We start from the raw sequence: 26,318 nt of genomic DNA, 5'->3' as shown, positions 1-26,318 counted from the left end.
TGCTCGTGGTCACAGAAAGTTCACTGTCGTTACAGCACAGCAGAAAAAAAACGGTGTTTTTGCCGTTATTGTTTGTGACATATGGTTTACATGTGTTTTGTGAAGGTGTAGCATTAGGTGATGACTGAGACGTCTGGACCGAGCTTACTGTAAATATGACCGGAAGCTGGTGAACACACACACACATACCATACCACCAATTTGCTCCATTGTGTTTTACACAAGAGAAAGAATCAATCAGCAGAAAAATACAGTCGAAGACGTGTATAAATGCAAGAATTTTCAGAACGTACTTATAGATTTGAGCTTTTCAGTATAGGTTTATTGCCTTTGTGAATACCAGCAGAAGTGAAGATTAGAATCTAGACCACTATTTATTGCTTTTACTGCTCCTTATCGCATAACCAAGGGTGCATGAAGTCTGCTTTGTGGATTTTTAGTGGGTTCTATTTTGTGGTCTGGTGCTTTCCTTACCCTTGTCGGTATGGACAAGCTGATCGGTGACTCAGCAGACCAGAAACATAAACTTTCACTCAAGCTCAAGAGATGTGACCCTGGAATGATATGAGAGGCTACAGATTCCTTGGGAGTAAACCTCAAACTACAGCATCGCCATCACTGAGCTCATGCCTTCTGTATGTCTTCCCAACTCAAACTAGAACTGTTACATGTGCTGTAAAATGCTATTTTCTTATACATCTATCTTAAATACAATTGATGAAAGATATTGTATGCATGAATTGCATTCATTGTGTACACCATACACAAAGAGATAGAGAGAAGGGAAAAGTAAAAGACTGCTACTGTCATAGTTTTTATCTGTTCAATTTGTATTCATAACTACTTTCTATTAACCTCTTAAAAACCTATTGCCCCCTCATTGTTATACAGACGGATGAGATGTATAACAGTTTACGGGGGATCGGTGCGTTTGCCTAAAAATGGGTCACAGCATTAGATAAGGTGTGAGGTAGAAAACTGGGGAAAGCGGTTGGTTTGAGCTGATAAAACTGGGCTAACCACAAGGCTCATGCATTAATGCTATCAGCTCACATAGTGCACCATCGTAAATCACAGTTCCCCTTCACTGTGCATAATGGGGAGACTCGGACACACTGGACACATCACATCAACAAATCACAACATTTCTACTGGTAGCATCTAACTATCGCCAAGAAAACTATTCTTTTAAACTGGAGAAACAGAAGCAAACTTAACATTTCACTGTGATTAAATCTTTCAACAGAACAGATAACAATGGAATAAAACTCAGCCCTACAAAAACAACAATTTGAACAATTCAATGAAAAGCATTTAAATATTGTTACTGTCACATATTGATTTCCTGGAAATGTCGTTCTCCCCACATTCATTTCGATGTATTTATTGACTCATTCATCCACGCATATTATTCAGTCTCTGTCGTCCGATTAACCACTGCCGCCACAATTGCCTCAAATATTTTTATGCCCAAACTAATGCCACACAGCTGCTTCCCAACAGTTATTATTCACCACACATCTTCTTCCCCATGCACAGCTACAGTTAATGGCTCTATTTTAGTATTCTATATGTAGTTAACCTGTATCCAACCCTACTTGCCAATCTGTATGTCATTCCTGTATCTTTGTTGTTGAAAGTAATTAAAAAATACAGCGAAGTATGTGTTTTGCCTATATTTTTGGACGCGTACTAGAATGCGATTTTATTTTTCGACAAACTGCAACGTTGTCAATTGCAACGATTTAGCACTCTGTAACATAAAGCCTTTATTTAGTGTAGTCACAAAGCTCACTGCGGTGCCAAAGGGCATTGTTTGGAAGGTGCTAAATGATGCAACAGGCCTTGTTAAACTTGATTTAGTCATAATAGATGATCACTTTAATCATGCTGTGATGCAAATGTTAATAGTGTGCTGAGCACATCATTTGTTTCTGTCATTGCAATTCCTGTTTCCCTCGCCAGATACACTGGGAGGTTGTAGCCAGTCTACATCATCGATGAAAGACACTGACTAGCCGACTAGATTTAGGTCTGAATGAAAGGCTGCTCTATATTATGTGTATTCTGGTAAAAAACACACATTTTGTTTTGTTTTTATGCTTATCCAAGGTTTTTTTTCTGGTGATGGTGGAAAGCATGTGACCGCAAGTGAATGGACAAGTGCGACTTTGATTTTGATCTGAGACGACAGGATGACATGGTGGTGGGAGTGACTGACCCAGTAGCTGCAAGGTCAAAAGTTCAACTGCCTCAACAGCAAACATGTCTGTCCCGTCTGTCAAAGCCCCCTTAAGTAAATCACAGTTCCAGGCCATCACGCTCTGAATGCACTGCTAATGCATGGCAACAGTTGCTTGATTGTATTGCATAACGCTTCATCATTAGCCCTTTGTGTAGCATGACATTAGACATAAGAGGCATATCTACACTGTTATGCTAAGAAGGGTCACACTGTGCATCCATTTATCATCATGGGTCTTGATGGGAACATCATGCATGTTCAACTGGCGAATCAGAGCTTTTTATATTTCCTCGGCATCCCTGTGGCAAAAATTGCTCTGTTATCGGTGGTGAGTGAAGCAAAATCTGCTCTCGTATCTTCTCTAAACGTTTGAAAAAGGAGAAAGGGAGCAACAAAGGGATCCCTACATGCAAGTGCTATACACTTCTTGTATCAGCATTGTGATTTCAAGCTGTAAAATACACATACAGACCGTATAGCACAGTGTGCAAATGTTTGCTGAGAGATAAGGTTGTAAGCAGTATGTAATTACTGTGTGTTTGGCACTGTAGCAAATGGACTAATGTCCCTGGCTGTATCAATTCATAAAAAATAAGAATAAGAAAGAGCTCACGGTAATAATGCTCAGGTACTGTATGTTCAGTGTACAGTCGATGGATTGAAGTGGCATGGATCGTCTAAGTTGTGACTTTATCATCAGGTGAGGAGGTCCGGAGGGAGAACACTACTAAGCCCACCATCTGCAAACCCAGATAACACAGAGCCATGTGGCACGCAGCAGGGCACATCAGGGAATCTTGATTGTGCCCAGTTTGTGTGCCTAAGCAGAAAGCAGAACAAGGACATGCGGCATGTATATTAGTACACCGTAGGGATGTTTGGAATCACATGCTGGTTGATCTTCCAGCTGAGTGGCAGGTTGGTTCAAAGCTGCAGTTGGCAGCAGAGAACAGAGGGACCAGTATGTGATGTACAAATTTGAATAGTTTAAGAGGGACAGCAGATGCACGGCAGGAATCATCGGTTTTCCCATCTTTCCATCTCTTCAGAGGCCACCGTGTATTTAGCTGCCATGGTGCTGACCACAGGAGTGCACAATCCGCAGTGCCAGACCCAAAGGTGAAATGTTTCCTTTCTGACCTTTGTTTACTGCCATGTGGTAGTTATCACATGAATCTGAGGAATGAGCTGTGTAAACCACAGGGAAAGTCAAACTCATGTTAAGAACAGCCTTAACGTGGTTTTAAGGGTTTTAAAAAACAAATAAGTTGCCATGCAGTACAACCACATCGCAAGAGGTTTGCAGAACATGGCTCCATCATTCAGCTCCATCTCTTTTCGTCGAGATTAAAGCTATGTGTGGCTTTGGAACCTGCAGATTCAGTTCCTGTGGGATCAGGTCTAACGATTTTGCATAAAGACCCAAAACAAACATGAGATCTCATTGTATTTAGTGAAAATGCTGTACGGTGAGCGGTGGACAAGCCCTGTTCCTCTCTTGCCCCTCAGTATGTAGGAAGAAAAGAAAGCCTCCCTTTTTTGAGTTGTGTCGTTTCTCGGAGGAAAGAGTTATCCGAGCGTGAACCAAGCAGCTGGTTTCATTAACCTCCTGTCCAGCCGGGTTGCAGGGGAGTTGCGGGGGCCGCAAATTTAAATGGTAACCTTCTGAATATGCAGTCAAACGCATATAATAGTGTCGGCAACTTATTTGTCATGCTCAGCCGTGTCCATTGCATAAAGCTATATGGTGTCATATGTCATTCTATTGACACTAGATAAGGGCTTCATAGATGGCACTACATCTGATACATTGGAGCAATGCGAAAGGCATCATCAAAGAGACAGAAACATATTTCACCTTCACATTGTACGTTTCACAGAGAGTGCCACCGCCGTATATTATTGTGTGTATCCGAACTTCAACTGAAAGACACACCATATCTAACCCGGTTGTATCCTCCAAATACATAATTGACAGTATCAGTGATATAGCATGAGGAAGAGTCTACAGTGGCTGTGTGAGAGACAGTGCTTGGACATAGCTGAGATATTTTTTTAGTTTGCATGCTAACATGTTCAAAAGTTCAACGCTAGCATGCAGCATGTATAGCGTTCAACATCTTCACCATCTCATTTGAGTGTGTTGGGATGTTAAAATTTGCTAATTAGCACTAAAAGAAAAGCTGAGGCTGATGGGAACGCCGTTTGTTTTGCAGTTATTTGGTCATAAACCAAAGTATTAGAAAAAAAGTGTGACATGACAAGTTACAGAAGTTAAGAAAAGTCATTCTGAGGGGGACATGAAGGTCTGCACCAAACTTCATGGTAATTCATTCAATAATTGTTGATACATTTTACTCAAAGCAGGTCAATCTCATGGTGGGACTACAAGAAAAGTCAGGGGCTCACCAAAGTCATTAGAATTCATATTCTAGGGAACTACAAATGACTGCCAAACCAAATTTCATTGGTGCGATACAGTATTTCAGTCTGGACCAAAGTGGTGGACCAACAGACAGACGTTGTGAACTCCAGAGCAACGCTGCAAGCTTTGCCAAAAAAACACTGTCAGTATGAAAATAGAAATCTGATTTTCTCTATTTATGTTCTATGTTTTTCCGCGACAGAGAGCTGACTTGGCAGTGGCTCCTCTCACCATAACCTACGTGCGTGAAAAGGTCATCGACTTCTCCAAGCCCTTCATGAACATGGGCATCAGCATACTGTACCGCAAACCCAATACCACCAACAACGGCTTCTTCTCCTTCCTCAACCCCATGACTCCTGACATCTGGGTCTACATCCTCTTGGCCTACCTGGGTGTTAGCTGTGTCCTTTTTGTCATTGCCAGGTAAGTCCACACGTTGCATACTGTTTGTCGTATCCGTCCTTCATGCATTTCTCCTTGAGGTCTCTCAATAGACATAGTAATTTACTCTGATATCATAGCAGGCGGGGATTTGTGTAAACCAGCCAGTTTATCATACTGTGTTAGATGCTGGGTAGTGATCAAGGCAGTTATGTCTGCATGGGCTGTGGGGAGGACGAATAGAAATGAAAAACCTTCAGTGAAGTTGCAAAGTCCCATTCAGTGTGCAATTTCTCATTTCCTGTGGTATGTCTTTTTCTTATTGGCAAGGCAGCTTTACGACGCACTTTAAAATGATCACTTAAAATAAAGAAATACTTGCTGAAGCAAAAACAAAATCATAACTTAATGATCATATTCACAAGTACAAAGAGAAAAGATAGACACACCTGATGGGACATTTCATCAGTGGAAGCTATTTATAGTTGATCGTTAGCATTTACAAAAAAAATGTAATGCCTGGCATGGTGTTGATTGACTGAAAAGTTGAATGGCTGAAAAGTATTTTTTTTCATAAATATGCTGAATATCCCGTTAGTGTCATTGTGAGTATTTCCTGCTGCTCCTTGTGCAAAATGCTGCTTGAGGAAGTTCTAGAAAAGCGGGAACTGAAAGGCTTTCTCGGGCTCGAGAGCAAACAGCTGCACTCCTCTATCCTCATTCGTTGTTGCGAGACCAAAGAAATTCTGGAGTGGCTTCACATAAGTACTAAATCATCTTAAATTGTTGCATCAGGTTTTTTTCGGAAGCCGGCCCTAGAAAGCTGGAAGGCTGCTGCATCCCTTAAATCGTGTGAGCATAAAACAGACAGCGGTGAACAATAAGAGGGCTACTTCAGCACAAGTAGGTTGTTTTAAATACTGGACTCATGTCAAGGCATTACCAACAATATTAGGCAGAAAACACTTTGGCTTTCAAAAGCTATGCTACGTTACAATAATTATGTTGCAAGGTACCCATCCAAAGGCATATTTTAGTCCATAGCTGGAGATGAACGGCATCTAAAACAGCCTATATTTAAAAGCGAAGGATGATTTAAGAGGACATTAAGCAAGAATATATTTTGTCTCTCTCATTCAAACCCATAGCTCGAAACCTGGAGAAACACATCTGAAAAATGATTCGAAGATTTTGGTGACGTGTTGATGTGGAAGAACATTTCAGCCCCGCTATAAGTGTGTAATGATTTGAGTTTCTCCATGTATATACTTATCATCTCTCATAGTTACACAGGGACCTGGTTTCGGCTTCTGTCTAGGCTGGTATGGGTGCAAAATATCTCTTTCTCTTAGTGATTGGAATTATGATTCTACCACCATTTCCAAGAGTGATAACAAAAATATTCAAAAGTGAAAGTGTTTGACTGTATAAAAGGTCGATGTATTAAAAGCAATTACACTTGTATTTTCGGAGAAAATGAAACTGTTGTAATGAAAGCAAAACAACATTAAATCACTTTGTGGATCCGAGTGTGTTGCGCGACGTCTATCTGTAGCGACTTACAGCCTTTGCAATATATTTCAAATGGCTGACATAGCAACACTTAGTGTTTCCATTAACCATGCAATTTATTTTTGGCCAAATATATGACATGTAAGTGTCTTTGGGTATTAACATCTTGCCAATGAACATAAACTACTGATGTATTATAGCTGCATATTAAATAATTAATATGAGACAGAAAAAGTACAGTGTTATTGGGGTGTGAAAATAAATTGGAACTGCAAATGAATGGATGTCACTACCTGTTGCTGCATGGGGCTGAAGTAGTTATGTTTGGACACCAAGCTGTTTCGAGACCACCTCCTCTACTCTACGTGTGGGCTGCACTCTTGGCAGACAGCTAATGGTGTTGTTTAGCAGACAGTTTTGTGTCGGGGTCATTCAGCTCATGGCTGTGCTAACCGACACAGCCTTTTTAGAAATTCGCAGAAAACCAGGGATATTGAATACGCACCAGCACCTTGTTTGTGTAGAAGTTGCAATTACATGAGTGAAAAGGAACATTGCCCTTTTCTTCCCGTGTGGCCTGTTTAAGTCCAGTTCATGTGCAGTTTTGTATTGTGCAGAAGGCCTTTCCCATTTCCCATGCCTCTTCACTATTACATGTCATTTGACCATGGCTTTCCATTTCACATTGAAGTCAAATGAAATGAGACTGAAGGAATTAATTGGAATGGTAGGGAGAACCAAACAGCTGCCCAAGGCATCTCTGATTTCTGCAAATGTTATGAAGGGGACATGAATATTAAGAGAAACACTTTGAGATGAAAACACTAGACCGCGTATTGTATTTTAATGCACAATAAATAAAACTATGGTATGCCAACATTGACTAAAAGCACCCTCGTATTGTCCATCACTTTAGATGTCTGATTGCTTAACTACGATGAGAAATACTTTGGCTGGAAAAAGCTCCATTTTAGAGGCTTTTAATGATTAACCATCAGTCCTGTTCAGTGTCTGATTAAAATAGATTGCTGACATGTTCGAAAATATCTCTGCACCATGTAATTAGATTGAAGTGTAACTATCTGTTGAACAATATACATTTCAGTCAATTAAATCTTTCTAGAGAATTCTAACTCAGCACTTGAGGATACACCATTGTGGGTTCCAGTGTTGTGGACCATTTTAGTTACTTATCTAGCTTTTGAAGAAATAGTTTTTTTTTTTTCTGTCATTAGCCCTTTCTACTCTATCTCATCAAAGTCAAAGATATGCCACTTATTGGGGAGATTCTATCTGGAATCTAACGGATCCAATTGTGCCCAGAGTAAAGAGGCAGAAAAAGATATTTTACATGATATGAATTTTAAAAAGAGGGGGAAAGTAGTGACATTTACAATGTTTTATCTCAGAATCTGCCTCTGAAAATGGCTTGTGCAATGAAAGGTGTGCAGCTGGTGTCAAACTAAATGGCAGAGATATGGAAAGATCTTCTTTATGGTTTCATTGGAGTCTTAATGCCTCACATTCTCAAATATGACATTTTGTACTCTAAAGAAATGAGATTTCTGAGCCCTTGTTGGTCAGCTTTAGTAAGGCAAGGCAAGTTATAGCACATTTCAACAACAAGGTAATTCAAAGTATTCAGGTACAAGGTATACACATACTGAATAAAAAACTGTTTTGAGCTAAGGCTAAATCATGACCAGAAATTTTAAAAATGTTTTTATATGACAATATGCAGAAGTTTCAGAGTGTAAAAACCCAAAACGACTCAAAATGTATGGGTGGGTGATCACATTGTTCCCAACATGTGAAAAGTAGAGTCACATGAGCAATGGATCAAAAAACTGTTTGATTTGAAAGCTGTTGCTCATAGTGATGAACCCACAGAAAACTGTCACCCAACTCTACACTTCCCCTCACCTTCATAGAGCTTTTCAACGTCAGCACATCATGTTGGTTTACATGGCTTGCAGCTTAATAGCTCGGGTTCAGTCTTACTGCTCTCATGAGCTGTGTTTGGAGCAGCAGTGGGCAGTTGTTCTCGGTGAAAAAGCTCTTATCAACCGACTGTATGCTGATCTCCCAGCCCCAAACGTCCGACAAACAAAATCTGCGAGGAACTAATGAACATAGTGGAGCACGTAGCAGCTAAAGAGACAGATATTAGTATTCGGAGTAGGTGGAGACCAAAACAGAGTGAATATTGGACGTTATCAGGTAGCCACAAACATGCATTCAAACAAATGCTGGTATTGCTCTGTGTTTGCTGGATATTTAAACATCCAAATTGCTAACACGTTTGCCAAAACAACTCCTTCGGGTTAGTCAAGGTTGTGTTTACTGCTTGTTCTGCTGCCACCAAGTGGCCCAAAGCATCAGTTAATGCGGGTACTGTTTTGTCGAGCTGCTGCTCTACTGCAGTCATCAATACTGTAGTCGTGTTACTCCAAACCAATTAGGTGGAACTCGAAAACAGCTTTAACTCTCAGAATAGCTCTCAAGCTGATATGATTCAGTTTTTGAGATTCTACTTGAGGAAGGAATGGTGTTCAAGAGGGATCAGGAACATATTCTTGTGTTGTTATTTTTTTTAGATCTTATAAAGATAAAGATTTATTAAAAAGAGCTTTCCAACTTCTGTTCTTGTTCTCAGGTTCAGCCCATATGAATGGTACGATGCCCATCCTTGTAACCCTGGATCTGATGTGGTGGAGAACAACTTCACCCTCCTGAACAGCTTCTGGTTTGGAGTTGGTTCCTTAATGCAACAAGGTTTGGTAGCGCACACATGCTCTTCCCTGTCAAAAACGATAGTGTCAAACCACCCCCCTTTCCCCATGTGCTGCTAGCACTCTCTTTCTCCCTCTTTAACTGACAAGCTCCATGGTTTCCATTCCGTGTCTGTTTCATAAGACATTTATCTGTCAAGAACAACTGCAGAGCTCAGCCTTACATGACAAAGGAAGGCTGTTGTCACCTACCTGCTGTTTAAAAAGGTTAGAGCAGGTGCCAGGCACTTGTCAGAGATTGTCAGGAAAGGATGGAAAACATTGCTGCATTTATTTCCCCGTAACGCAGTTGCTGGCCCTGCTCAAGAGCTTTCCGAGTGTTGGGACGAAAAGGGTTAGTTGAGGAACATGTCTGACAAATGCCAGCTGTCAGCCATGCTAGAGCTGGCTGGTGTGATGTTTTCAGCACTGAGAAGGTTTCTATGTCTCGCGCCTAACTGTCCAACAAGTAGCCTAACAATTAAATGTCATTATGATCTTTAATGGTGCTCAGCTATTGATTGTTGGGGCCAACCACCGATCGCTGGAAGCAGGATCGTCTGATCCGATCACTGATTACGGGGTCTATATGAAACCATTTCACCCATCAACAAGCAATTATGCTCCTTTGCTCTTCGAGTGTGTATGTGCGTGAGCGTGTGTGTGTGTGTGTCCACATTAAAACATTTTCAACCCGGTCCAAAAACTGTTTCTCCCTCACGAAAAAAAAATAAATCAAATCAGACGGACGGCACGCATGTGTTTGTCCAGCTGTGTTGCTCAAAGAGTAATTTAAAGAACAGGAGAGACAGCAGACAAATGAGGATTGAAATAATTTCAACTTAGAATTGATGCGACATCGCCGACATCGGAGCACCCTTAGTCTTGTTTGATGTCGATGTATAATGCTGAAAGAAGTCTGAACAAAATAAACACTTTCTTCATTCAGCACGAGAACCCACCATGTATCACGAAACCTCCCACTGCAGATTTAACTATACCTTTTGCCTGAAAAACCAAAGGGATACAACCCAAGTTTTCATTTACTAGATGTCTCTTTAAGGGATAGGTAAGTAAATTAAGGCCCAGGAGTATAATAATGAAGTCAACTGTGGAGGAAAAAAAAGACCCGAGTAATAAAATGCTTAACCTCAATGTAACAAGACAAATCAAAGAGGCTTAGAGAGACTCGACAGTGGATCTTTGCCCATAAGGATAGCAAACACATTCAGCAATTCATTAAGCACAGAAGCTCGGCAGCACTCTTGTGAAACTGCATAGCAGCTCTGCCAATTTGCCAGTGCAGGCAAAGGGCTGCGAGTGTAGCACCAGCATGCCGGCAGGGAGAGGAGACAGAAAATCAAAACAAAATGAGCTAGTTCGTTGCCTTTATTATGAAACTAAACTGGGAAGAAGTCCCTATTATAATTTGTATCATGGCTCACAGGGTTAACTGAAACTGCTGCTGCTAATCAGTTTGTATTCACAGTTCCTTAAATAAGAAAATGTCACAATTGGATATCGAAGTTAATATTAAGATCATGTGTGTTTTCCAGCAGGTTTATCTGCATTGTGAATTGATATGTGGTGGGTGTATTTTTCATGTTTCATTGAGTATTGTCAAAATTACCTTCACGATGATTTTAAACATATAAATATTTTGAGTTGAAATTGACAGAGAGATTCTGGCTTCCACCTTGTAACACATGCTGCACGGCGGTATCTGCAGCAGGGTATATTTTGCCTGTGTCACATTAACAGACAACCTCTACTTGTCTGCCAAACACAGTGACAGCAGCTGAGACGGAAGCCATTTCCTTGACATGTTTAAAATGCAAATGGTCGTGTTTGAGGAGATGCACAAATAAAAAAAAAAAAGAAATTCTGCCAGCTTGTCTGTGGGAGGGAGGTGTCAGAGACAAGACAAAGACCGCAAAACATGAGGAGGTGCAAAACCAAACACTTTGTGTACTTCAAATGCGTTCCTGGGGGTCTCAGTAGGCTGTTGCTCACAACAAACATATGTCTGATCATTTCCTGCAAATTGGTTTCTCCACGTAAAATCATTTTAGAAAGTATGTTTGATTTATGAGTTCACTTATTCCCAATTCTCGCATTCTCACTGACATTATTCTTTGATTTGCTAAAATATATTTATACTCTAAACATCACCGAGATGCGTAATTAAAGCCCAAAATATTGTACTCTTTATTTGGTTCTTTATGCGAGGACTAATACGCGCTGACATTTTGTCTTGCGTTTAAGAAACTGCAGTTGTGACATTGCCCCTTCTTGAGATTCAGAACAAGATTTACTTGCAATGGAATAAACATTTCCATTCACAAGTGGTATCATTCAAAAGCAATTAACAAGTAAAAGCCTCAAGCTTTGGACGGGAGTTATTGTGCAGTGACTCCACAGAGCGAATGCTAAGTGCAGGCAATCATTCTCATGGGAAAGCCTTGTTTTCTCATGTTAAAGTGAGGCCTTGCTAGTGGGCAGAAAACTGGTACTTCATGTTTAGCATGATGCACGACTGAATCCACAGAGACCAGCTTTTTTTTTCCCCCAGACCAAAAATTTAAAAAAGCATCGTTCGAGACAAAGCATTCTGTTCATTTATTCAAAATGACAACAGCAGTGTCAGACTGACTTCTGCATGATGTATATACTATAGATACTATACTATACTGTATATACTATAGATATAGTGTATCCATTATACATTAACTCCCCTTGTGTGTATCGTATTCACAGATGCCGCAAGAAAAATAAATGAATGGAATACAGGAATTCAACCTCAGTCAACATTAAGTTTAAAACCACTGATAGTTTCCTTCAGTGCTGGTTAATTGAGAATATTTATGCATGACTGAAAAACTATTGAAACAGACTGGAAACACAAGCCTCGCAACTCTATGTTCACGTTGATATATAAATCATAAGGCTGGATGATACAGCAAATCTTAAAGGAGTTAAAAATGCAACAGCACAGTTTTCTTCCGACCTCAATTTAAAGTTGAAAATTCAAGTCTAATTTTTTATATAATCAACAAATAAGCTCTCTCAAGCCTTTTGATGCTAGTAAATAGGCCATGAGTTAAGTTTTTTTTTGTTTTTGTAAAAGCACTTTTGAACCATCTCCTGGGGAACTAAGAGTTTATAAATAATGGCAAACAAGATAGATAGGAGCTTTTGCACACAACCCTTACTGTGAGTAGAAGTTAAAGTTAGGATACCTCAGATTCTCACTTGTATTTTTTGCAATAACAAACAAATGCAATTTTGGGGTTAAGTGTCTTGCTCAAGGACACATCGACATGTGCTGAGTGGAGCCGGAGATCGAACCGTCGATCCTCTGATTGAAGGACGGCCCTGCTCTCCACTTAGCCACAGTCGCCCTATCATGAACTTGTGTTTGCCACAGACCTTATTTTCTGCAATAATCCAAAATCGAATGGAAAAATCCCATCGGCTTTTTGTCTAGGGCACCAGTGCAATGCTCACTTCTAGGATTGGCCTACAAAGATACACATCCCTGCAGCACTCAAAGAGACAGTAAAGTATTACTGTTTACGAATTTAAAGCCTGCATCTACATCAGTGACTTTACGAAGCACTCTTAATTCAACTAATATGGCATAATAAGGATTTATTATTTTCAATTACAAGAAAAAAATCTAAAATGCCAATTTTGGTACAACACATATCCTGCAACGTTACTGGCACCTCAGTGGTGTGTAATATGTATTCTTAGGCAGCTATTTGCAGCATTCATGTGAATGAGCAGTGCCACAGTCAGTGAGATTGATGTGATGTTTTGGTTACTGAAATAGAATAAGTATCGTCTTCTCTGAACGAACATTTATATTACCTTGGCTTACAAGATACGAGTCCTTCCTCAAGCATATGTATGGCATATTGACACCGTTTCATTTCCCTGGCACCATATGACTGATCTGCGTTTTGTATTTATTAGTTCTCTGTTCCAGCGCCATATGCTGTTCCATGCTGGCAACAGCACTTTATAGTGTGGAATTCAATTGAGTTACCCGTTGTTTCATTTCATTGTTGGTGCAACAAGAGAATGCATTTGGATCCTTACGCTGCAATAGTGAATTAAGCGATGCTACTGTCTTCCCTTGTTTGTAGCCATGTAGTCTTTGTCAAACCACAAAGGACAATTTGGTGGAAGAGGTCAAAGAGCTGACCACTCTGCCCCCCTTCTGTGGACTTGTTACTCTTTAGAATTGCCCTCATAAATCTTCTCTGTATAGTAACAGTGCAAAAAGCACAAGGGTATTTTAAAGGTTGTCAGATATGAGATATAAAGTAACTTCAACACCAGTCAGTGAGCCATTATAATCACAGTATTACTGAGCAGAGGACCACTCAAAGTCACTGCTGATGCTGAAGTGGACTGTCAGTGTGGCTATCCATTACATCTTGATTTTTAGTTTTTTTTATACAGACTAATGATTTGACTGCAAAATATATTCGTGTGGACATCTGGTAAACATGATGAGCCATAAATGACATAATAGGAGGATGAAAGGAAACCGTAGTAGTGTGAATTACACATATGGTTCATCAAATCTCATTTCAGATGAACGATTCAGTCCTAGACTATAGGATCAACTGCAAATGGTATTAATCAGTTCATCTTTTATGTGTTAGCGACAACAATTATGCAGCAAATGCCTCAATCCAACTAAAGCACACTAGAAATAATGAAATACGGTGTAGGGATAGATTTTATACTCCTTCATTCAAAGTTTTTGATACACATATTTTCAATAAAAACACTTTATTACCAATGTGAGTTCACAATATAAAATGACAGTCATCTGCCAGTGTTATTGACTACATAGTGAGTATGTGAGTTATTGTTCAGAACCGAGTGTAGAAGCCTGAGGAACACACACATTCTGAATAGTTAAATTCGATTTTGGCTAAACTGCCAAACTGGCTTTATTTCCGGTGGCACTGCCAAAAACATTTGCAGGCTTATTAACAAAAACGCAGGGCATGATGTTCTGCTTTTGTGTTGGCAGGTACAAGTTCATCTCGATAATTGCTTCATGGCCTCTCACTTTGTGTTGCGTACAGGCTCAGAACTGATGCCCAAAGCCCTGTCTACCAGGATCATCGGTGGGATGTGGTGGTTCTTCACACTCATCATCATATCATCCTACACAGCTAATTTAGCAGCTTTTCTCACCGTGGAGAGAATGGACTCGCCTGTGGACTCAGCCGATGACATCGCTAAGCAGACCAAGATTGAGTATGGCGTGGTCAAAGATGGCGCAACCATGACTTTCTTCAAGGTATAGCATGAATACAAGTTTGATACATCACTGAAGTTACTACGGAGATCAGATAAGATGTGTCAACAGCAATAGAGATCGGTTCCAGTGTAAAAACAGCCATAGTGTAGCTGAAGCATGCCTCGTGCAAACATGTACAGTAGTAATAATAATGATGTGAAATGTATGTGAAACAATTACTTTAGAAAAAAAATCAATAACACAGAGCAATGCAGAGGAGACTATTAAGTTAAGATGTTGGTTCTTTAGTTATTAGTGATATATACATATGTATTATATATATATATATATATATATATAATATAGTTAGATCTTAATTCCCACAGCAAAGGAAAAATCTTCAGTTTCTCCACTTTTTTACACTGTGTGATGTGTTCCTCCATGATGATTTTTTTATTCCACAGTTTCAGCGTGCCTGCAGGTTCTTCGAATTTATTTTATTATTTTGAGCATTGCTTTAGATGCTTCTGCTTCTGCGCTGAATAACACATGTAACAGAGTTACAGTTTCTCTGAGTAAGAAAATGAAAACACTGCACATTTCAATTGAAGGCAGTCCATAAGTTTATGAAATGCAATAGCAGGAAAGCTAACAATTCTTCTAGGGCATCTGTATGCCCTATTTTAATGCCTAAAACAATTGTAGTGTAGCTCAGGAACACTGCATGCCTCATTGTTGAATCTGCAGAATTGTTTGTGTTCTGAATCCCCCAGCTTTGATGATGTTATTGGGTTCAGGGTTGTTGCTTATACCATATAGATTTAAACAATAGTGGTGACTTGGAATTGCAGCCACATGCAAGCCAAAAAAATCACAACACTGTAAGACAACTTACTTTTTGCATCCCATGAATATGAAATGTCATGTAATGACAATTAGTGCACCTGGATCCAACTCAACTCGTTGACACTTTGAAAAGAAATCAACCTTCTGTTCCTCTGAATAGCCACGTCGAAGAAACTTTAAAAGATCATTTTACGTTCGTCGATAAATCATCCTTGTGACTTCAGCGTCATAAATAGGAGAAACAGGTGTTTAATTACCTCATCAGAGTTGCACGGCTCAAGTGCCCTCTGCTCCCCCTTGCACTTCCAGAAAGGCCTGATGAAGTAAATTCAATGAGCCAGAAAAGCATGATAAATACTGAGGAGACCGTGAAGTAGATGCAGGCTTTGCAGATGGATGTAACTGTATGGATTTGGTCCTGAACTCGTGATTCGGTGACATACTTAAATCGTCTGTTTTTTGCTCTCAATTCGGCTCAATTTTTGCAATTCCAAAAAACACTATACTGTAGTTATGCACCTCCAAATATGCATCCTGGCCCTAAAAGACGGAGTGAGTATATTGTAACTTCTCTTAGATACATGAATGAATTCACCAGCGAACTTCAGTAATGGCTGACCAGAAACTCTGACAGCCAACAAGAAGACATTATCTACTGTACAACTCGATACGTCAATGGCATTAAGATCCTGTTGAAACAGACACGTTGCTTTATAAACGTCATCAGAGGTTTGTAGCCACTGCTGGCCAGGAGGTTGTCATGTCACTCAAAAGCCTTCTTTTCAACAATCTCAGTGTAAAGCATCAAAAATGATAAATGTTATACTTTTACCCTATTATTTTAATGTAAAGTGGATATTTGCATAAAACAGGAAATGCACATATTTTAAATGAAATACTTGCTTCGTTAAAACACAACTAAAGCAAGCCTTGAAGAGTAGAATTTTTTGGAATTACACATCGCAGCAATGTGCCATATGGTCCATCTTCCATTCTGACCTCATCTTCAAATCTCCAGCGACAAAGATGCCAACTTGGCAACACTTGCTATACACCCTAATTGGTACTTTTACGTTTTAATATCAGACTATCATACCTTCATTTTAGGCAAGCAGGACTGTGTTTCTACTGTAGTTAAACATAATGGAGGGCTTCTTATAACAGCATCTTTCACAATTTGAAATGGCTTATAGTCTTTAGACAGTAATTATCTAGGATTAGACATGGCATACATGTGACCTCATACAAAATTGCATGAAATACCACATAGCCTGATGCAAGACTAACGGAGAGGCATTATATTATTGCTGCTTCAGTAGCACTTATGAGAATAGATGGGCACAAAGCTTCAATTTACTGTCCTTTAATCCCGAGACAATGGCGATCAGCAGTATGTAATCATGCATATCTATTTCATTACTGGCTGAAATCTGTATTCTCTAATAATGTAAGTGAACAAATATTATATGTACCTTTTCTATTCAAACATAAAAAACAGAGGTACCAGTGAGATTGTATGGTTAGCAGTATGTTCAGCTGTAACACCTTTGGCTATAATGTTTCAAAGTAATTCTGTTCAAGCTCAAACCTTCTTTTTTTTAAATGGTAAGAGCATTGTATATTGTTCAACCACTTTTTATTCACTTGCAACCAGGTAGATTGCTCAAATGAGGTTCAAAAGGCACATGCTTTCTTTATCTGGCTCTTTCTGTCCCTTACAGAAATCGAAGGTTTCTACTTTTGAGAAGATGTGGGCCTTTATGAGCAGCAGGCCGAGCACATCACTGGTGAAGTCTATTGAGGATGGGATTCAGAGGGTGCTGAAGTCAGACTATGCCCTCATAATGGAGTCCACAACTATCGATTACATCACTAAGAAGAACTGTAACCTGACACAGGTGGGAGGGATCATCGACAGCAAAGGCTATGGCATCGGCACTCCCCTCGGTAAGAACCTGTGAACGTTTGAGGCTGCCTGCTAAAAAAAAAAAATCAACCTCTTCAAATATGTTGCCTTTTGAAGGGGATTTCTTTTTTGACAACGCAGCAGCATACGTTTTTTTTTGCGACCAGTTAGACGGTATGCCACAACGTGTTTATGAACCTTATTATCACAGACTCCAGATGGCATTTCTTCCAAAGTAAAACAGGCCTTATGTTGCTTCCAGGCTCCCCATACAGGGACAAAATCACTATAGCAATCCTAAGCATCTTGGAGGATGGGCGCCTACAAATGCTGAAGGAGAAGTGGTGGAGTGGGAGCAGCTGCTTGGATGAAGACGATCACGAGACAGGCCCCATGGGGATCCAGAACCTGGGTGGTATATTCATTGTGCTGGCATCTGGTCTCGTGCTGTCTGTTTTTGTGGCGATTGCTGAATTTGTCTACAAGCTAAGGAAGACTGCAGAACGTGAGCAGGTACATGTCCCCATAAATCACATGCCTAATGTGTCATTGTCTTTATTTGATCTTTACTCTGTGGTTTGGAACATTAGCCCGACACTAATTTAATTACATTCCGCTAGCATTTCAGTTTAACTCACCCTCGATTTTAGCAAAGGAGTTGCTAACTAAGCCTATTTTGTGATGATACTTACACGTAGCCTGTAAACCAACGCCGTGCTCTGGCTTTTAGTTCAAACACATTATCAAAGGATTTTCCTGCCTACTCGGGCCATAACGCCACAACATTGACTTATTTTAACAGGCATAATTGCAAATTGGAGCATAGAGAATGAATCCATTGTTAGTCATTGGAGTTGTCAGAATAGCATGAACCCTTTACTGTTGTGAATCACTAATTTGAGTGCGTAGTTGCATGCATGCTCATGCACCACACTCTTCCTGACACAGCAGCAATAATGAACCGTGTGCCGGCTACATGTGGCGGTGGTGCGATTCGACATTGCTGACAGCCATGGACGCAGGCGCGCACATACACGCACGCGACCACTGGCACAACGCGAATGTTACGTTCTGACGCATGTTGTGCTCTTTAGACTGTCGACACTCTGCTGTCAGAACAATTTAAAGCTAAAGCATTTACCCTCCCCCCCCCCGTCCCTTTACCCTCTTCTCCTTCTTGCTCCCCTCCCCGCATCCTCCCTTTTCGTCCAGAGGTCTTTGTGCAGTGCCATGGCGGACGAGATCAGACTGTCGTTCACCTGCAACAGGCGGGTGAAACACAAGCCTCGGCCTCCAGTCATGGTGAAGACGGATGCAGTGATCAACATGCACGCCTACAACGACCGACGACTCCCGGGAAAGGACAACATGAGCTGCAGCACTGGGATGACTCCCGTGTTTCCGTGACAATGTGTTCCCCCCAGGGCAAGAACCTCCTGAGCAACTTGTCAGGGGTGATGCCAGAGACTAGAGACAATGGCATAGACGGGATCACCAGATTCATTAACCACAGTGACATGGGGACACTAACAAAACATGGGCAACTCAAAATGGCAGCATCAGCCACACAGGTATGACAACGTTCACCACTGTATTCCAAACCACAAGAGGTACAAATGATATTTATAATATTTGGGGGAGGTTTTAGGAAAACAGTACACCCCAAAAAATCAGTTTCAAGTCTGATGTTTACGTGCGCAACACAAAAACACAAGAAAATACACATTGTTAAAGGAATCCTCTCTCAGTGAAAAGACTGAAAATGTTATTGGAAAATATGGACTAAAGTGAGATGAAAGGCTTTGTTACAAATGGCAATAAGTGACAGATTCATGGAGAGTCGTTTTCATCAGACAAGAGTTTTGCCATATACATTAAGATTATGATATCAAGTTCTCACCTTCATCAAAACTCCTGAAAAGGCCTCTGAAGGCAGGAAATATTGTTACCTCAAACTTGTCGAGGCTCCGGTGTTTATCTTTGAGTCCTAAGCTGCAGGTTATGAGACCGGATCTTTTGAAAGCATGGTTCACAGGTACACATAGGATAACCTGAAGGAATACTCAGTTACTGCAATATTATCGTTGGTGGAAACCCATAGAGAGACAGAACTGTTTCACGGTCATGTGAAATGAACTATGTTGTTACACACAAGCAATTAATCATTGATACAGTGATTGATTGGAGCAGAAGAACATTTCATGTCTTCAGGATTCTTTTTACGTTATTGAATTTTTAATCAGTTCACAAAATTGATTGCCAAAAGATCTGGCCATTCAACAGAACTAGATACAGTACAATTCGGGCCAATTCCTGCTCACTCTGCTTTTTAGAAAGCACTACCCTTGCGTTCAATGCAAAGTAAATTAGAGTGGTTTAAAAGGGACTATTAAGGGATCTTTGCTAGAACAGTGTTTCCAACCATGCAGGGTAATATGTATTCAAAGCAAATTGTAATTGGCACAGTCGTGGCACTGTAATGTATTAGCTGGTGCAAACCACGTCACCTTAAAGTATGGTGAGCAACACTATAATGTGAAACAATCATAGCATGAAAAGCATAAGAAAAAAATAGAACCATGGTCCTGTGTAATTTCTAAAAGGATAACGACAGAAATATTGAGTATACGGAACAATTTTAAAAGTCCGTGCTCAACTCTGATGAAATGGTAGCATGTCTGTACTTATATGTGTATATATGTTATTTTTGTATATGCATATACAGTATACAGACTGGGTGGAAGGCATTGGAACAGGTATTTCTGTTTATATGTTTAATAAGTAATTGTAAGTCACCGATAACGGGTAAGAGACTGTGACCTTAAAACTAAAGAGCATTTTTTTGAGTGCATTCAATTGTGACATATCCATCAAACTTCGTTCTGGACTTGTGTGGCTACGGGATCATTGAATGTCCAAAATACGTCTGAACACATTTTTTGAACAGTTACTTCATTTCTTTCAGGTTGATTTTTGGCAGGAAACTGATTGTTTTGCATTACGGGCGTTTATGAAAACTTCGCCATGGTTTGGTTTGAAGGTTATCTCAGTCACCAGCTTTTCCTGTTAAATTACCTGGTGTGTGGACAGAGTCAATCCATACGTGTAGTGTGTGAACATGCCGAGTTGATAACGTGGTGAATAGATAAAAGACAGATGATGATTTTGTGTGGTCATGTTGACTTTAATACCGATTGAATAAGTGTTTATCTTCAGCAAATGTCATGCCGTAGGAAGATCCGAGGAGTCTATGAGCTGCTATCAGCCGGGAGCCCAACGAACAGCAAACCTCTGTGAGGTTTGTGAAGTCAATAAGTCAAGACAAAAAAAAACTAAAAACGTACCCATCTATGATTCAAGAAAACTCCAATCTGTATAACTTAGCGTTGGTTTTGGTAGAGATTCACTGTATAATTGTCTATGGATTCCCTTCTGCAAAGTAGAGTATGTAGATAAGATCAGCAGGAGAAAATGTATTTTGCTAAATTTATACTGTTATAAATGAATTCTGTTCACAGTCAAATATGTTATAGATGCTATTTATTTCATTAGAGAGGTCTCTTTAACTTACTTCCTCACTTTACCCCGGTTCCACAGCCCCCAAACCTTGTTTATTTATTTAATAGAAATGCATTATAGTATGGTATATCAGAGTGCTATCATCCAGATGGGAAACTGTATGTAAATCTTCTTTTATGATGGCTGATATATTTCTTTAAGTTGAATATGAAATGGAAATAGAGCTTCCCCAAGAATTTCGGGGACACTCTCTTGAAATAGGGAAAATAGGATTTATCTTGTGTAACTGGACCTTTACTGCTCTTGAAATCCCGATCAGGGCGCGATCTAAAGTACGGCCGCAGCTGATGCGTGGTTATACGATATTACTGTTACCTTCATGTGTACTGTAGCTTCCCATGCAGGTGATTCAAAAGCCTCTTGTGTTTCACCTCTGTAATATGTGAAAATAAGAAAATAATTGAAAATATCATCATAATCCAAATTAGTTGGTATTACGACAGAGTTTTCTGATTTGGCTGATTCAGTCAGTTTGGTTGCTGAATACATCCATCTTTTTTTACAAATTTATGTGAATAATAATGTCATTTTCAACAAAATTCATGAAACGTGGGCGAAAAGTAACGCAAAATGTAAGCTACATAACCTGTGTTCCATTAGCAGTGTGTGTGTGTGATATGAGTTTTGATTTTCCAGCTGTCACGACGGTATGCCTTTTTATGTATACCTTTCTTTTGAGTTGCACAGCTAACCATCATTTGGCGGAAAACCTCACAAACAAGATGATAATTATGTTGGTGACAACCAGGGTTTTCTTTGTGGACATGCAGAATTTCTATGAATATAGTTTTTGTAAGGTTTTGTAAAAAAAAAAAAAGGGAAAAAAAGATGATTCTGTTTTCCTAGTAACTGTATGTGTTAAGAGTACATTAGAATAACTGACATCTGAGTAAAACATGGGGAAATGCAACAAAATATTGAAGAAAAGCTAATGAATTATTTTCTTTTTAACGCATTGTGAATAATTCAATTGTACAGTTTGCTGTATGGGTTATATGAAGTTTTAAATAAAAAAAATACAAACCTTATCTCCTGCTAAGCTACTGATTGATTGGTGTTGTGTTATGTCTCCCTTTTATCTTGATATTGAACTATTTTTGGGCTCTAATTTGAGTCACAATAAAGAGATTTCAAGCAATGCTGTGATTATGGTTGCTTGGTACTCGGCTTAGACCTGCTTCAGTATTACGATTCAGAAATTTGACATGAAGTAAAATATTGATTCCAACTCAATTTTAAAACCCAATATTTTTTTATGCTGACTTTTCTAAATTAACGGCAGCATGATTATAATACTGAATATTATATATTATATATTATACATAATATCCCCATGTAAGGACATCCTAACGAACAGCTAACGAACATCCAAAATACAATGAATAATCAAAGCAAATGTATTGAAAATGAATTCAAACAAATGGAAAATCTGTTACTGATTATGTCTTATTCTTATTTCTAACTGTACTTTGCTGCTATATTACCAGATGCCAGATGGAAGAATGTATGCATTTTGCAGATGTTTCCATGCATGCAGATATGAAGATATCACTGACTGAAATTAACTAATTTGCAAGTTGCAGATTTCATTTTCAAATTATTATTTCCTTTGAAGAAGACAAAGGATCCCACTTATTGACCATCACTTGTACTCACTTTATTCATTTTATTTTTTTTCATAAAGTGAGTACATGTGATGAGAGTGTGCAGGATTCTTTGTTTTCTCAAAACAAATGTGGCTGAAGTTTGGTCAACAGATCATTCCAGACAAAATATCATCCGGATCCCAGTATTGAATGTCGACCATTTGTGGCGGATTAAATTAAGGGACACATTAACATAATAACATAAAGCCATTGCCAAGATCGGCAGCATGATACAGGTCAGTAACTAACAAACAGGCTGATGCATGTGGCAGCCCTGTGTGCCGAAAACAAGAAATGGAAGAAGCTTTGAAGGGTGAACATGTAAAGACCTCTCAAAGGTGTGTCATCCTGGACTAATATATATTGTCTTATACAATAAACAAGAACAAATCAGCATGTTTTATATTTGTATTCAGTTTGCATGCAACAGCTGCTGCATACGGCTGGGTATATCATGTAAAACACAGAGTATTGCAAAACTAGAAAGGGAGAGAGGAATAAACATGTTTGCTTCAAATGGTGTTCATGCATGAATGAATATGTGCTTTCAGGTAGCCAATCGACTGCAATAGGCAGAGATTAACCTGGCTGGCGTTAGGATGACGGAAGTGCGTGTTTAAAAAGGCAGAGGGAACTCCAGGCCATGGCGTTAAGGAGCAACGGGCGCATAATGAGCGATGGGCAGGGACCTTGCGCCTAATGGTAAGATTTATTATCTCTCACTATCAATTAATCCCTTCGGACAGACCGGGGCCAGCAGGAGCGCATCAGGAGTATGTAAAAGAGAAAGAGGGAGGATGAGAGGCAGCCAGTTGAAGGGAGAGAGATGTGAAAGGACATGAGAGGTGGAGGGAAGATGAGCAGTGGAGCGAGAATAGAAAAAAGTCAAGGAGAATGAGGATGTGATTTGAAGATAATACACACAAAGATGTGAGAGCGATACAGACAGTGAGGGGAGAAGAACAAAGGGTTAATGACAAAGTGAAGAAAGAGGTATAGTTTTATAGTAAGATATGAGCCAGGAAAGACAATGCAGGCATGCAGAATCACATGAGATAGAAGTAAAAGAGAGAGCATATAATGAGTGAAGCAACAGTAGACAAAGAGAGCCCACAGTCTATGGTCTATGGGAGACTCAGGGAAACATAAAACAGAATGTGGAAGACTGATACAACACTACGAGCTACTTTGTGCGCATGTTTTAAAGATCATATGTTCAACTTGAAAAAACAGAGCTGGACTGGTGATGCAATAATGTAGATACTCTGGAAGTAGGTCAATGAACGAGTAACTGTTTTAATAAGTAATGAGCCTTTTTTGAAAATTAACTACAGAATTACTAAATGGATTTTAATGAAAAATAATTATTCCATTCAAAGAAAGATGCATGTGGTGGTGCTCAATTATGTTGGAGTGGCTTTCAAGAAAGGACATTTTCTTTTTTTTTATGATGGAAAGTCTGTTTGATTTAATATTAATGGGACAAATGGGCTTACTGTAGAAACATAAACTATTTATCTAGAGTGGTTTTACAGTGTTGTCAATAGCAGAGGCAATGAATGCCATGAGGGCTTTGCAGTACCTTTACAGTTTTCAACATCATGTCCCCAGATTTATCCTCAATATATTTCACTGTACTTCACCGTGTACGATAGGAGAAGGGCTGCATGGGGAAAGCACAAGCTAAAGCCGACCTCCATCGTCTTTGCCATTATGGAGACTGCTTCGGTCTGTTGCTCGTGCACGCTCGGGGCGGTTTTTCTCACTCTGATGGCACATGTCCAGACCAGTGCTCTTTTTGATGACCTTGACAGGGCCGTCAGTGGGTGATGTTCTGCTTCACACTCCAGGGCGATGTGCCTTAGCTCAATGGCTGAGCATCATTGACCCATTTGGGGGTGAATGAATGCCCGACCCATGCCATGCCCATCTCAGTGGTCCCACTGGGTGAGAGACCCATCTTAGCAGAAGCTGCACCAGAGATTGCCTTGATAGGAGAGCCAGTGTGCACTGAATGTCATTATAGGCAATGCCATCATCCCAGAAAACTGAATTCCCTCCAGGAAGTGGAGGATATGGAGCTGTGAAGGATGCGGCTGAATAAAAATTGCTCGAGAAATAGGAAGGCAGATGTCACCTTCGAACAGAAGACCAGAAGGTATCACAAACCAAGGCATAGAAAGTTAAAGTTATGATCTAAAGATTATGTAATAAAACCCCATTTATGATAGAAAGTAAGGTCAGCATTTCAGTAATTGCCATTCAGTGTGTTTTTACATCTGTAATTAGTTCTCTATACAGTAGATTTCATTGTTGGTGGCGGAGTCGTTTGAAAAGGAAATAGTCGCACACTCGTAGCCACGATGCAAAAATGATTTACCATTTATTTAATTGATTTGGTAAATGATTGAATCTTTTTTGCATTGTGGCTACGAGTGAGACTATTTCCCTTTGCACTTGTGCTTTCACCGTTGTCAGCCCCTCTCCAACACTGGTCTTTGTTCCCTCTCTCTCGCATCCAGAGAGAAGGAATGGCAGAGTGGGACTGACAACGTATATCATCTTAAAAAACAACAACGGAGGAAAACGTTTTTTTCGTCAGTGGATGATTTAACATTTTTGCAAGGGAGTAATGGAACAAAACAGAGCCACAGTGAGCGGTAAGAAGAAGGCGACAAGCTGCACATCACCAGCTCCTCAGCAAGGAACAGTGTCGTTTCCAATTATCGATCACGTGCAAGATTGTATTGACTCTGATACATTTTCACTTTCATATGTCCCACAGAAGCTGGATTACAAGACTATCAGAAGGTCGATAGCACTGTCCATCCCGATAACGTTAAAAATGATAAAGAATTAATGAGCGTGTAATTACAGCTCACCATAATGCTGTAATGAAGTAGCACCACAGAGGGAACACTCATGCATATTCTACCTTCCATAATGAGCTTGGCATTAGGCTACATGTATCATGTTTGTACAGGGAGACACCATATGGCAGAATGTCTGAATGAGAGAAAAACAGTTTATTCCAGACCCCGACACCACCAGTATCAGAGCTCGAGCCACACACCATCATGTTGAATTATCCAGTTTGACTTTAGGTGAAATAGGCTGATCGAGACATTGCCCATGAAATGCCTTAGTGACTTGCTCTTTCTGTTCTCTGTCTTTGACCCTGGTAATGACTGGAATCGAGGGTTTTCATGAATATAAATACAGTACTAGATGAAAGGCAATTTTCTCCAGTGTACATAAAATAACACCCTTGTAATGCGGAGTAGTTTTTGTCAAGAAGGTATTGTGCTTTTGCAGTTTAACATTGCGTCGTGCACTCAGGGCCACAAGACCGCTTCATTTACCGCTTCATCTACCTGAGGAAATACTGTCAGTGTTTTATCCCAAGGATGCATGCAGCCTACAACAAGGCTGTTTGATGTTGGCTCAGGACCAGACTTCATTCGGTTCCAGAGGGGGATGAAGTTCACCAGCAGATGATTTGCTATTCTCTATCAAACTCAATCCCTACATTTCCATCCCTCAGCTTGGGACGCTGCCAATACATCCAGCATGTAAACCTCTCCAAAAGAGTTGTTGTGAAACAAAAAAAAAAACATTATGATTGAACAAAGGCACCGTTCACCATTTATGGTTTGACTTAACTTTGGCCATTATGGGTGAACGGGTTTGTGCTGGCGTCTGTGCGCAGCCTTGTCAGTTATCGGCTCAAGGTACATT

At 39.9% G+C, this 26,318-nt stretch overlaps 1 protein-coding gene across 1 annotated transcript in view; it reads left to right on the top strand.

The window, feature by feature from the left end:
- The window catches only part of grik3 (glutamate ionotropic receptor kainate type subunit 3), a gene marked incomplete at its 5' end in the record, with an annotated part of 86,601 nt that extends 67,749 nt beyond the window's left edge, over positions 1–18,852 (top strand). The window contains 6 exons of the mRNA XM_079274648.1: positions 4,873–5,096; positions 9,223–9,341; positions 14,446–14,663; positions 17,171–17,396; positions 17,618–17,868; positions 18,568–18,852. Of these exons, the coding sequence (XP_079130774.1) occupies positions 4,873–5,096; positions 9,223–9,341; positions 14,446–14,663; positions 17,171–17,396; positions 17,618–17,868; positions 18,568–18,762 (1,233 nt within the window). The 3' untranslated portion in view covers positions 18,763–18,852. The remainder of the gene's footprint in view (positions 1–4,872; positions 5,097–9,222; positions 9,342–14,445; positions 14,664–17,170; positions 17,397–17,617; positions 17,869–18,567) is intronic.
- Positions 18,853–26,318: the final 7,466 nt, after the last annotated feature.

Source organism: Melanostigma gelatinosum (genome assembly GCF_949748355.1).
Source record: "Melanostigma gelatinosum genome assembly, chromosome: 9".
Taxonomy (NCBI): Eukaryota; Metazoa; Chordata; class Actinopteri; order Perciformes; family Zoarcidae; genus Melanostigma; species Melanostigma gelatinosum.
This window is presented reverse-complemented; position numbering and strand designations above follow the sequence as displayed.